The sequence below is a fragment of the Cibotium barometz genome, chromosome 11, assembly GCF_041138505.1.
Source record: "Cibotium barometz isolate CiBa-2024 chromosome 11, ASM4113850v1, whole genome shotgun sequence".
Taxonomy (NCBI): domain Eukaryota; kingdom Viridiplantae; phylum Streptophyta; class Polypodiopsida; order Cyatheales; family Cibotiaceae; genus Cibotium; species Cibotium barometz.
In genome coordinates, this window is record NC_141056.1 from 22573989 (window position 1) to 22586986 (window position 12998).

Sequence of the window (12998 nt, forward strand, 5' to 3'; positions counted from 1 at the left end):
TTTTCTCTTCTGAAAGCCCTTCTCTCATCTTTTCATCTATTGATTGCATCCTTGTATCTCCCAATCCACTTCTCCATGATAGGACTATTTAGAATGTAGAATGTTTTCACCTTGTGGTGTAATGCTTTATCCAGTCTTCGTTCCCTTCCTTTTTCCTGAGGCATATTAGTGATTAGTCAGTCATCATCCTCCTCATTGCTCCACAATCGTGGCATGGAAGGATCTATTTGAGATAGATGTTTTGAGATATACACAAGAGACTCTTGCATCAACCATCCCTCTGCCATGCTTGCTTCTAACCTTGATCTTTCTCTCACAAAGTCCTTTAAGGTTTTCATGAACCTTTCAAGGAAAAACATCCATTGAACATAAACAACACCACACAATGCCACTTCATCAACCAAATGCACCACAAGATGTAATTGGTTAGTGAGAATTGTTCTAAGAAAGTTGTCCTCGATCATACACACTACCTCAATAGCATTGAGATGAGCCATCTCAATGGATGTAGGATCTATCTCCTTTAAGGATATGTACCTGCATTCATAACAATCATGTGTACTTTTTACCAATACATAACTTGTGAGTGCATGAGAATACCAAATATGCAATATAACTTAGCTAGTGAATTGAAGAGAAAATTCATACCTCACCAAGCTTCCCATCTTGTAAATAGCCTCTCTCACCTTCTTGTCTCCACAACCAACTATAGCAATTGGAAGAATAAACTATGCATAGAAAAAAATGGAAGTTAGTATATGGGCCTACAAATTATGTACCATAAAGAGAAAATGAATAAGTGAATATTTATATACCTGTAATATCTTGTGCCAATCATGTGTCTTGAGGCCATATAATTGTGTCTCTCCTTTCTTTTCGGTCTTTGTGAAGGCACCCTTCAATGAATACATTTCTCCCGTTGGCGTACGAAAAGAGGCAGTCACACTTTTTATCTTATTGTGCTCCTTCTTGGTTAATACCCATGGTGCCTTTGGTAGGACCATGTTGCCACTCTCACTTTCAATTGGCCATGCACTTTGAAAGCGTCTAATGTTTTGTAAGTTATCCCTTGCACCCTTTCTATCTCTTTTACCAATTAAATGGTCCCAAATATTTGTTATCACATTCTTGAAGATATGCATGGGATCTAAGAGATGATTGATCTTCATGTCACACCAATATGGAAGTGGAAAGAAGATTGAGTGTCTAGACATCCCATCGGGTGGTGGATTAGGAGTGTTTCTCCATGCCTCAAACCAATCTCTACCTCTCCTCTCACAAGTGGTGAGACCTTATGTGGCACATAATTGGGATGTGAAGGAGGGAGAAATCGATGATGTTTGGCGTACACCACCTTCTTAAGTATAGAGGGTCTTTCCGAAACAAGTGATGGTCCACGAATCGGACATGCATGATGTCCAGAGGTTGCCAAACCTATTTTAAAATTGAGATGATTAAGAGGTAGAGATATAAACTTAAAGTTTAAAGGTTAAAGCTTAAAGTTATCTGGTTCAAGTAGGTACTTGAGCACTCCGAGAGCCCAAGATAGTCATGCATCGTCCAAAGCAAAACTCCTTTCACCTCCGCCTCACGCCTCTTTATTGGCCTCAAAACGTCATGTACTTTGATACCTCGCCATAGTGTCTAAAGCTCCTTAATCAAAAGCTCAAGGTACACATTCATGTTCGCCACCTTATACTTGCTTGGTACAAGGAAAGCAAGCATGATATGAACTTTCTTTATTTCCACCCATGGAGGGAGGTTGTAATTCACCAATACAATAGGCCAAGTAGACCATGATGTGGACTTGAAGCCAAATGGGTTAACACCATCCATGCCTAAGCCAAGACGTAAGTGACGAGCCTCATCTTTAAACTCTGGCCATTAATGCTCCACATGTTGCCATTCTGGGGCTACGATCCTCATGATGCCATCGGCGGTTGGGCGATGAGTAGCATGCCATGTCATGAGTTCTGCAATCTCCTTACATTTAAACATGTGTTGGATGTGAGGAATGATATGGAAATGTCTCAAAACCTTCTGGGGAACTTAATCTCCTTGCAAATCATTCCTATAGCGGCTCTACCCACATTGTAAACATTGGGACGTGTATTTTTGTGTAATCCATAGCTAACATAGAGAGCATTTCACAACACCCATCTCGTGAGTTCAGTAATAGATTTTGAGGGGGAAGAATCTTCTTGAGAAGCCTACAACATAACATAAGAAATCATACGTCAAAATATTAGCAATATGAAACATTTTCTATTTGAGAGAATAGAATGAGGCGCGGTCTTACCGAAGAACTTGCATCACTCCATCCATAAGTTGTTTGCAGTTTAATAGCTCCAAGTTTGCTTGTAGTGTGGAGTACAAACATCCCTCATATAAAGGGGTGCTTGCCTCTCTAATGTAAGGTTTCCTCCTCTTTTGACATTAAGCTTGCTCACTATCATCTATGACCTCATGTCCAAAGAAGTCATTTACCATGTCATCCATGATGAGATTCGAGATTCTCTTCCTCCTCATGTGGCAATGGTGGAGGCACCTCATTCATTGGTTGGGGAAGATGAGTCTTAGCCATGCTTTCCATATGAGGCCTTGCCACATTCCGCCCTCTACCTGATGTCACCAAATGGTGTGGCATGTTACCTAGCACTCTCCTATGGTTCTCCTCCATGTTATCATCCGCACTTGGTCATGCCAATGCCTCATGAAGACCATACATCTCGACATGCTCAATCGTTGTCGTATATATTGGCCCTTGCATCGATCACACACATAATGAATTTTATCTCTCAACCATGCCTCGTAATCAACTTCTGGCCCTTGATGATCATTGTCAGATATCTTCAATCTGGCCAAAATTGATTTAGGGTTCATACAAAACACACAACACCATTCAGAATTGTCGACAAAAAATTTCCTAGGACTTTGCTGCTGCTACACAACGGCAATAGCAACATTATTTCGCTACTCAGTACGAAAAGTCCACTACTGACGGGAGTCAAGTTATCTACCTACTTCTAGTAGCCTGCACATGCAGAAGCTACACCTGCAACCCGTCTAGATTCCTCTCACCACACCTCTTCTTTCAGGCTATTCCATCAATCATCTCTTCCTCTCTAAGGTAAGTGCCTCTTTCTTGCTTTCTCCTAAGTTTTCATGGAAAGCTTCAATGTTTTCCCTTATTCCAAGCTTTCATGGAAAGCTTCTACATAGCTCTATGTGAGCTTTTCTTCCCCTTCCCCTCTCTTTCCTTCCCCTTTTTCCCTTCCCCTCTCTTTCCTCTCCCTTGCCCTAACCCTAGCCCTATGCATAGAGCTCTAATAGAGAGCTTTGATAGAGAGCTCTTCATCAAAGCTATCTATTAAGTATTCTATTTATAGAGTTAGGGTTTAGGCTTAACATAAACTAATTTATTTCAATCACTTATGCATTAGGAGTAGGGTTTAGGGTACTCATCTCTTTTTCCTCTTGTTCTCCTTGCTTGCTAATGTGTTAATGAGAACTAACTTTTTATTTATTATGTTTCTTTTTTGTAGGTTTATTCAAGTGAACAAGGGTTTAGGCCAATCCTCTTATACGACTTCTCATTAAAGAGGTAAGCCCTCTTTTTTCATTTTTTGTTATGCTTCTTCTCGTTGTGTTTTTGCACCCTTGGGTGCCGGGGATTAGGGTTAGGTCAATAGGCAATGCATAAGTCTTATGCATAGGCTTATGCAATAGGCTATGCATAAGCCTTATGCAATAGGTTTATGCACAGGCTTATGCAATAGGTTACGCATAGGCCTTATGCAATGGGCTATGCATAGACCATTATGCAATAGGCTTATGCATAAGCCTTATGCAATAGCCTATGCATAAGCCCTTATGCAATAGGTTTATGCATAACCTAAAAGCAGTAAGCCCTCTTTTTTCATTTTTTGTTTATGCTTCTTCTCTTTGTGTTTTTGCACCCTTGGGTTGTGCTGGGGATTAGGGTTAGCTCAATAGGCTATGCATAAGCCCTTATGTAATAGGTTTATGCATAAGGATTATGCATAAGCCCTTATGTAATAGGTTTATGCATAAGCCTTATGCAATAGGTTTATGCATAGGCTTATGTAGTAGGTTTATGCATAAGCATTATGCAATAGGCTATGCATAGGCCTTATGCAATAGGCTATGCATAAGGCCTATTGCATAATATGTTAAAGTAGTTATTATGATAATTTTTTGTAGGTTTATTCAAGCGAACAACCACAAAGGGTTTAGGCCATGGGGCGGCTCATATGGATTCTCAAAGAAGAGGTAAGCCCTCTTTTTCCATTCTTTGTTTATGCGTCTTCTCTTCAAGTTTTTGCACCCTTTGGTGTTGGGGATTAGGGTTAGATCAATAGGCTTATGCATAGCCCTTATGCATAGGCTTATGCATAAGCCCTTATGCAATAGGCTTATGCATAGCCTATTCATGCCCTATGCATACCCTATGCATAGCCTATTATGCATAAGCCCTTACGCATAGCCCTTATGCATAGGCTATTGCAATAGGCTTATGCATAGCCCTTATGCATAGGCTTATGTATAGGCTATTGCAATAGGCTTATGTATATGCTTATGCATAGGCTTATGCAATACTCTTATGCAAAAGCCCTTATGTATAGCCTATGCATACCCTATGCATAGCCCTTATGCATAGACATGCATAGCCCTTATGCAATAGCCTATTATATGCATAGATCTTATGCAATAGTCCTTATGTAATAGCCTATTATGCATAGCTCTTATGCAATAGCCATTTTGTATTCACCTTCACTTTTTCATATGTTATGTTTTATAGGTCTTGTATTGTTGTCCTCTTCTTCCTGACATTGTCGAGGTAAGCTCTATTATTCATTCAACCTCATGTTTATTGCAATCTTGAGCTTGGTTTAGGGTTTAGGCTTATGCATAGAGATATGGAGCATTATGTTAGGCCATCTAGAATGCTGTTTATGTCAAGTTAGGAGTGGTTATCCACGAGTAGGTGGTTATAGTGGAGGGAGAGCCCTCGATCTTCTCACTATCATTCTCTTTGTTGTAAAGAGAAGTTGTCTTTGGCTTTAATAGTGGGGAGTGTGTGGAAAGTCCTCAGAAGCTATCATCCAAAATGGACACTATCCACCCTACTTGTCTAAGCAGTATTGTAGGAGGTCTCAACAATGGTCTAATATTACATGTTACCTTTTTTGTCTAAGCTTGTGTTGTTGATTTCTCTTGGTTGGCTTGATATTGTTGAGGTACCCTCATGTTTATTACACCCTTGGTGCCAGGTTTAGGGTTTAGGCTTATGCATAGAGATATGGGGCATTATTGTAGGCTATCTAAAATGCTGTTTATGTTAAGTTAGGAGTGGTTATCTGTGAGTAAGTGGTTATAGTGGAGGGGAAGCCCTTGATCTTCTCACTATCCTTCTCTTGTAAAAGAGAAGTTGTCTTAGGATTTAATAGTGGGGAGCATGTGTATGGTCCTTAGAAGCTATCATTCGAAAGGGGCACTGTCCACCCTACTTGTCTAAGCAGTATTGTAGGAAGTCTCAACAATGTTCTAATATCACATGTTGCCTTTTTTGTCTAAGCTTTAAGCATGGCTTTTGTTAGATCAATCGTGTTTTGTTTCCTCTTATGCATGTATGTATAGGAAATGTTGATCGACCCATCATAAGACTCAGATGTGGCAAATCTGCTATCTATTATAAACCAACGATATGGGCAACAAGCTTGGTCTCAGTTTACTCAGACACAAATATAGTCCCATCAAACCTTTTTGCATACGCAAAGTTAACCTTTTACGTATTCTATGTCTTATTTTTAATCTTATATGAAGGCGGACTTACAATTGGGCCAGTCAATGCCATGGGGGAAATCTACCCCACTTGACTAGTCGGGGCAGACCATGCCTTTGATAGGCACAAGGCCGAGTGACGCAGGGCCGAGTGGTGCAACCTTCTTCGACTAGGCCCACCCTCTCTCCCTCATGTCCGTCTTCACCCCACGACGACAATGTAGTAGGGAGTTTGGGGAGGCTAGTGGATGTGCTAGCGGGGGGGGGGGTAGTGTTAAAACCCTAAGATCTCTCTAGATAATTGTTATGCATAAACATGCATAAATCAGGCATAAACTCAACCACCCAACCACCCCCGAGCCCAAGGGATGCACACATGAATAATAATGAAATACATCATACCTCTACCTTGATGTCCCATACCATCAAGAGGAAGTTACTTTGAATGTGAATTGCTCTGATCATCCGCAGTAGTCTGATGGGCAAACAGAGTGTATGAATCAGATTGTAGAGTATATGCTTCGTGCATGTCTCTAGAAAATCATCCTATTGGGAAATATCTTCCAATGATGGAATTTGCCTATAATAGTTCTAAATTTACGGCTATTATTTTTTAGTCCGTGCATACTTATGTATGGGTATTAACCTAGGGCACCTATTGATGTCAGTCTTAAAGACATCGAGCTTGATGCATCGAGGGATTTCTTGCGAGATATGCAGGAAATTCTGACCGAAGCTCGGGATTCTATCAGGAGTGCTCATGATAGGGCACGATTTTATGCTGATAGGGGACGCTCATCTCGGTCTTTTAAACCAGGAGCGTTGGTTTATTTTAATGTTCCTAAAGATTCTCAGACTTTGTCAATGGAAAAATGCTCGAATTTATCTCCTAGATATTGTGGTCCATTTCGAGTTATGCATCGGATTGGCACGGTTGCGTAAGAACTAAAACTACCTCCAATTGTTAGAGTTCATCCAGTCTTTCATATCGATAGATTGAAAGGGAAACTGGGAGGTGAGGATGACACAGTTACTCCTCAAGAACTCGCTAAAGTCAATGAATTATCCTATGTTCCACATGAACCTGATAAGGTACTTGAATTCAGGGAAAGGAAACTTTGTAGTTGACTAATCCCTGAGGTTAAAATAAGGTGGAAAGATAGGGAAATTGAGAATTCGACTTGGGAGTCGGTTGAGATTGTTCAGCGCAGTTCTCCTTCTTTTCATTGCAAGAGTGCAATGTTTTGAGAGAGGGGAAGTATGTTATATGTACATTATGTGTGCTATGTTATATACACATTATGTGTGCATATACTAGGAGGCTAACCCACATTAGGCTTGTGAGCATGGGAGCATGGGAACAAGCTCTAGTGGAGCATGGGTTAGGACTAACCTTAAGGTTTAAGGTTAAGGTTAGGCATCCAAGGGTCACACATGAGGAATGGAAAGTCAAGAGTCACTTGAGTGCCCTCCTATATAATAGGGGCATGGGGCACACTCAAGGGGGCTGGAGGCTAGGAAGCTTGAGGCTTATGCTATGGTCTCTTGTGTAGAGATCCATATCTACTCATCTACCATTTCACACTATAGCTACATGCTATTGGATTGGAGTTATACCTCTTGATGGTATGGAACATCAAGGTAGAGGTATGATGTATTTCATTATTATTCATGTGTGCATCCCTTGGATGCCTGACCCTAATCTTAAACCTTAAGGTTAGTCCTAACCCATGCTCCACTAGAGCTTGTTCCCATGCTCCCATGCTCACAAGCCTAATGTGGGTTAGCCTCCTAGTATATGCACACATAATGTGTATATAACATAGCACACATAATGTACATATATAACAGACAGGCTACTTTTTCTTTGGCAAAAGCAACACTAGGTCTCTCGACGTGTCTCCCCAACAGGGAGGATCTTCATCTACACATCATGAGCCAACTCCCAGGAGACCCATTCCACCATTCGATCCATGCACCCTGCCATACAACGTGGATGTCGATGGTGCCCTCGTGAGATGGATGCACAAGGGAGAAGCAAGTCATAAACCGCATGCATGTACTTGCAAGCCTAGAGTTCATGAACTCCTTTAAAAGGTGGAAAGCACAAGATGAGCTTTCAAAGCAATACGCCATTGATGTGCTTAAGTTGGAGTTCCCTATTCCACATGCAGGTCTTTGCTTCTGCAAGGAGTGGATTTTTGAAGAGACGAATCAAGCTTTTGCTCTCTAATAGGAGAGAAAATATCAAGAGAGCAGCAAAGAATAGTTTGGAGAAGCCTAGCGTTTGTATGCCTGCTGAGGAGTGGAGGCACGCACACAACTTTGTGAGAAATCACCCATGTGCTTTTCAACAACAAGAGGCAGCGAGTGCTTCCCAACAATAGAAGCGAGGGGCTTCACACTTTGGCTCAGGAGGAAAGTCTTCCTTCATTTCTCATTTTTGTAAGTACCTATTTTAGTAATCATTTCTTCTCCTCTTTCATTTTGATTTGTACTATATTATTTTCTTTAACTAATTGTATATTTTCTTAATTGTCTTTTGTAGAGGGAGGTTGTTGGGTGTGACCCAACAAAGGAGAAGTACGATTATGGATACATAGCCCCCCCTTCTACAATTGTGGGTGTGGATGCGTACGTGAGGTGTACACTTGGATGAGTCCGTTTTGGAGACTCAAGCAGATAAGGTAAGTGAGCCTAAACCCTTCTCTTATCTACATCGAATTGTATTTTATTTCCCTTGCTTACCTTGCGCTTGTTGATGGCATATATGTAGGATGAAGGGGAAGAGGAAGAGGAGGATCCTGATAATGAGGATGAAGCGGTGGAAGGAAGTGAAGAGGATGACGAAGACAAAGTGATGATGAGCCCCCCGTCCACAATTGTGGGCATGGATGCCTATGCGAGGCATACACTTGGATGAGTCCATTTTGGAGAATTAAGCAGATGAGGTAAGTGAGCCTAAACCCTTCTCTTATCTACATCTAATTGTATTTTATTACCCTTGCTTACCTTGTGCTTGATGGCATGTATGTAGGATGAAGGAGAAGAGGAAGAGGATGATCCTGATTATGAGAATGAAGCGGTGGAAGGAAGTGAAGAGGACGACGAAGGCGATGATGATGATCACTCAGAATCCGATGAAGATTCTAGTTAGCCACCTCTTCATTGATATATTTTTTGTATATATGGCCAAAGGCATGACACTTTGTGAAATAAAATAAATTTTGGGCTCAATTGCATTCTTCACAATCTATGTGTTTCTTATGTTTATGTTTGTGTCATAAAACTATGACTCTATTTTAACAAAAAAAAAGAGTTGGACAGATTGGAGAGTCCTGTGCAAACTCCCCAATCTGCCCTGCTCTTTTTTTATTGTGTGCAGTACTTTCGTTGCTGTGAGCAGTGCAAATAGCAACGAGATACCATTGTCGAACCCGTGCGATGAAAATAGCAACATTCTTACCAACGAGAATAGCCCGACATCTGTCCGACATCTGTCTACCCTTCTAGTTATAAAAATACTGTTATTTTCACTGCTAAGTTGAGAATATTCAATTTAAGGGAAATGGGTGTATCCTTAAAGCAAATGCAAGATGCCTTAAAACAAATAAAGTAAAGGTCTTTTGTTGAAAAGTACGATCACATAATTGAAGACCCATTACTTAAGAAGCATGAAAAGAAACTCTCAAAAAGATGTAATTCTTAAGATACTTAAGACTGGTTGAAGAATTCTCCATATTCTTAAATTTTTATTATTATTACCTTTTCAATTGGATATAATGGGTTTTGCTAACTATAATTTAAACACAATTTAACTTTTGATAATTATAATATAATTCATCCTCTTATATTTAAAGAACAAAATTAAGCTCCCAAATTTTCTAGAGAGCATTTATTGCCCCAAAAAATGGACAACTTGAAACAATAAAATATACACAAAAGTAGTAATAACAAAATTATTCATGGAGGGAATTTGCAACTTGTTTCATTAGGAGACTTGGGACTTGATAGGTGTAAAGTAAGGGAAAGATGCCCATGTTTGCAATTGTGGGTAGTGTATGTGTGTTTATGTTGTCTTATCAGCTTAACTTAAATAAGAGAAAATGTCACGCATGAGGTTTGCAATGTTGTTTGTGTCATTTGAATGAAGTAATGCATGAGGTTTGCAATTTGGTTTGTTTGCAATTGAAAAAGCTAACCTACCGGGCGCGCACACACACACAGAGTAATAGCTAGACCAAACCAATGGCACGATCAATTGCACAAGTAAAGTCTGGGGAGCCTCACGAAGCCCTTGAGCTCCTCCACCAGCCCCATAAGCCCATCGCCAGCCCCGGATGCGTGGTAATACGCATGACAGTCCGTCCTGTCAACCCCACAGACCTCATTACGATCAGAACCGGCCAGCTCCTCAAGCTTCCCCATCCCCCGGTTATCGGAAGCGAGGGTTTTGGCATTGTCGAGGAGGTAGTGTATGCTCCAATTAAACATCATTATTACAGACTTTTAATCAATGCAAAGCCTACAGCGTATTCTTTATCTGATGGATGATGGGCTGCAGGTTGGAGAGGGTGTGGGTAAGTTCCGTCCCGGCCAGAGGGTTATACCGCTTCTATGGGTGGAGTATCGTCGAAACGGGCAAGGTTCATGGCAAGACTACATTGAATTGGAGGAAGAGCAGGTTGTAGCGGTTCCCGACAGTGTGAGCGACGAAGCGGCTGCCCAATTCTGGGTCAACCCATGGACTGTGTATGGCATGCTGGATGACCACGCCGTTCCCAAAGGAGAGTATCTTCTGCAGACAGCTGCAGCCTCCGTCCTTGGAAGGTCTCTCTCTCTCTCTCTCTCTCTCTCTCATCAATACACGTACTAATTAATGCTTCTTGATCCGTATTGACAAACTCAGACAGCTCATCCAGCTCGCCAAGTACCGGGGTATCAAGACCATCAACGTCGTACGGCGGGATGCGTGGAAAGACGAGCTCAAGGCTCTGGGAGCAGACGAAGTCATCAACTCGGAAACCGAAGGTCTGATTTGATTAGCTGCATATAAGCACACAATTTGAGCAATAATTCGCCTAAGTTCGTATCGATTGTTTAGCTTAGAAAACCCTAAACATGCTGATAATTAGCGTTTCCACTCGTGCAGACGTAGTTGAGAGGGTGAAAGAAATCACAGGGGGCAAATTGGTATATGCTGCTGTAGATGCTGTCGGGGGTGTTCTCACAAAAGTAAGCTGTTGGTTGATGGATAATTGGTTGGCATTTGTTGCTGAAAACTGTAGGAATTATGCAACTTGAGCTACCTAACCTTAGTGTGTATGTTACCACTTCTAGACTGTGGCAGCCACTGTAAGAGACGGTGGCAAGGTGTTCCTATACGGGGTGCTATCCGGGTGGGACATCACGGTGAGCGCGGTGGACCTGATGAGGGGTGTTCAGTTGAGCTGTTGGCTGCTTCCCAACTACGTCTCCACAGCTGCCAAGCAAGCCCATGTTGCAGGCGAGGTGATGAAACTGTTTGAGGGGAAGGTTATCACACCCCTCTCTGGGAAGAGGTTCCCGTTGGAGGACTTCCTCGCAGCCATCGAAGAATCCGAGAAACAAAGCCGAGGTGGAAAGGTTCTGCTTGTTAGCTAGGAAGGGCCCTCTTACATGATCAGAGTCTTTACATAGCGTTTACACCATACTCACTCAGGATTTGGACAAACCTCGTTATAAGAATGTCTCATATAATACATGTATTATGGAAAAAAAAAAGTTTTTTTTAAATGCATAAAGAGAGTTGTATTGACACTTCAAAGAGAGAAGATTAGGACTACTGTTTGTCTCAACCAGCTTGCAAGCTTCTATCAGAAGTGCCTGCACCCTGAACTTGGAATTGACCTGCCTCCATTCTTTCCCTTGAAAAAGCACTTTATTCCTTGCATCCCAAATTGTTCTGATCAGCATTGCTCTTAGAGTGTCCCATACAAACTTTAATGCAGGGTTCATTCTTCCTTTCACTCCCAACAGCCCGTCTCCAAGTTATCTTATCTTGTATGTTGGCAGACTTTAACAAATTCTCCACAGCTTTCCATGCGTCTTGTGCACTCTGGCATTCCCATAGTACATGATAACAGCTTTCCACCTTGGTTCTGCATTTTTGGCAATAATCATTTACACCAAAGATTTTTCCAAATAGATCCTTTGTGAGAAATTTTTGATGCAAGGTCCTCCACAATATCATATTCAATCTAGTAGATGGGGTAGCTTTCCATACTTGTCTTGTTAGTTTTTTTTGTAGGTCATGAGGTCTAATCTCATACCTCTTCTGTTCCATTTTACCGTAATTTTCTCCACCCACTTGCGTAGTTAGTTTTTTTGCAGGTCTTGAGGTCTAATCTCATACCTCTTTTGTTCCATTTTACCTTAATTTTCTCCACCCACTTTGGGTTGCTTAATCTCACTTTGTGTTTACACATGTTGAGCCTTTTATGTGCTATAGTCCAGTCCTTAAGTCTGGCTTCTCTTTGAGTTGTAGGGGCTATAGGCCAGCTGTCCTTAATGTAACTTGGTTGAACACAAAACTAATCAATACACTTAAATACACTAAGATTTGAAGGACACTTGCTCATATACAAGAAGTAAATTGCTGAATTGACAAGAGACACACAATGAGCCGGAACGGCCGACCCCTCCCTTGAGTAAATTGTATTACTATTGGAGAAATTCAATACATAGCTTCACGGGCATCCATTGCCAAATCCTCCATGCCAATGCATATGAAATTCAGCATTTAGAAAACAATGGTATGTCGATGTAGATCACCAAGGAGCTGCCTTGATGCTCGGCCCGACTTCAGTGCCCATATTCTCTACCATTGGCTCTATGTTCTACCAAGCAAGGTAGCAACATCTTCAAGAGCACATAGGACAAGAGAAATACTACACAGGGCGGCTAAACAAGGAGTCCTGCCCTTCTACTGTGTAAGTAATGACAACACATTGTCCAATTAGCTTACCAGTCTTCATAGAAGTTGTAGCAAGTGGAAGCCTTCGCGTTGGAAGCTTTAGAAGTGTTGATATCTTCGATTTGCCGTAATCCTTCATGACAAAAGTCTTCAAGAGGATGAAGGGAACCTTGGGAAAGCTTCCCCTATGGTTCAACTTGAGAAAGGAAGGCTGAAATTAGGGTTTTCAGCAAAAAGA

At 41.4% G+C, this 12998-nt stretch overlaps 1 protein-coding gene across 1 annotated transcript; it reads left to right on the forward strand.

The window, feature by feature from the left end:
• The first annotated feature begins 10002 nt into the window (after positions 1–10002).
• On the forward strand, positions 10003–11588 carry LOC147633914 (enoyl-[acyl-carrier-protein] reductase, mitochondrial-like). Its single transcript, XM_086804980.1, has 5 exons — positions 10003–10275; positions 10370–10635; positions 10715–10836; positions 10958–11040; positions 11146–11588. The coding sequence occupies exons 1-5, from the start codon at positions 10054–10056 to the stop codon at positions 11446–11448; spliced, it is 996 nt and encodes a 331-aa protein (XP_086661106.1). The 5' UTR covers positions 10003–10053; the 3' UTR covers positions 11449–11588.
• The last annotated feature ends 1410 nt before the right edge of the window (positions 11589–12998 follow it).

Coding starts and splice junctions, on each gene's coding strand:
- LOC147633914 (XM_086804980.1), top strand. CDS start 10,054: ATGGCACGATCAATTGCACAAGTAAAGTCTGGGGAGCCTCACGAAGCC. Junction 10,276..10,369: donor GTTTTGGCATTGTCGAGGAG/GTAGTGTATGCT, acceptor GATGGGCTGCAG/GTTGGAGAGGGTGTGGGTAA. Junction 10,837..10,957: donor CATCAACTCGGAAACCGAAG/GTCTGATTTGAT, acceptor CCACTCGTGCAG/ACGTAGTTGAGAGGGTGAAA.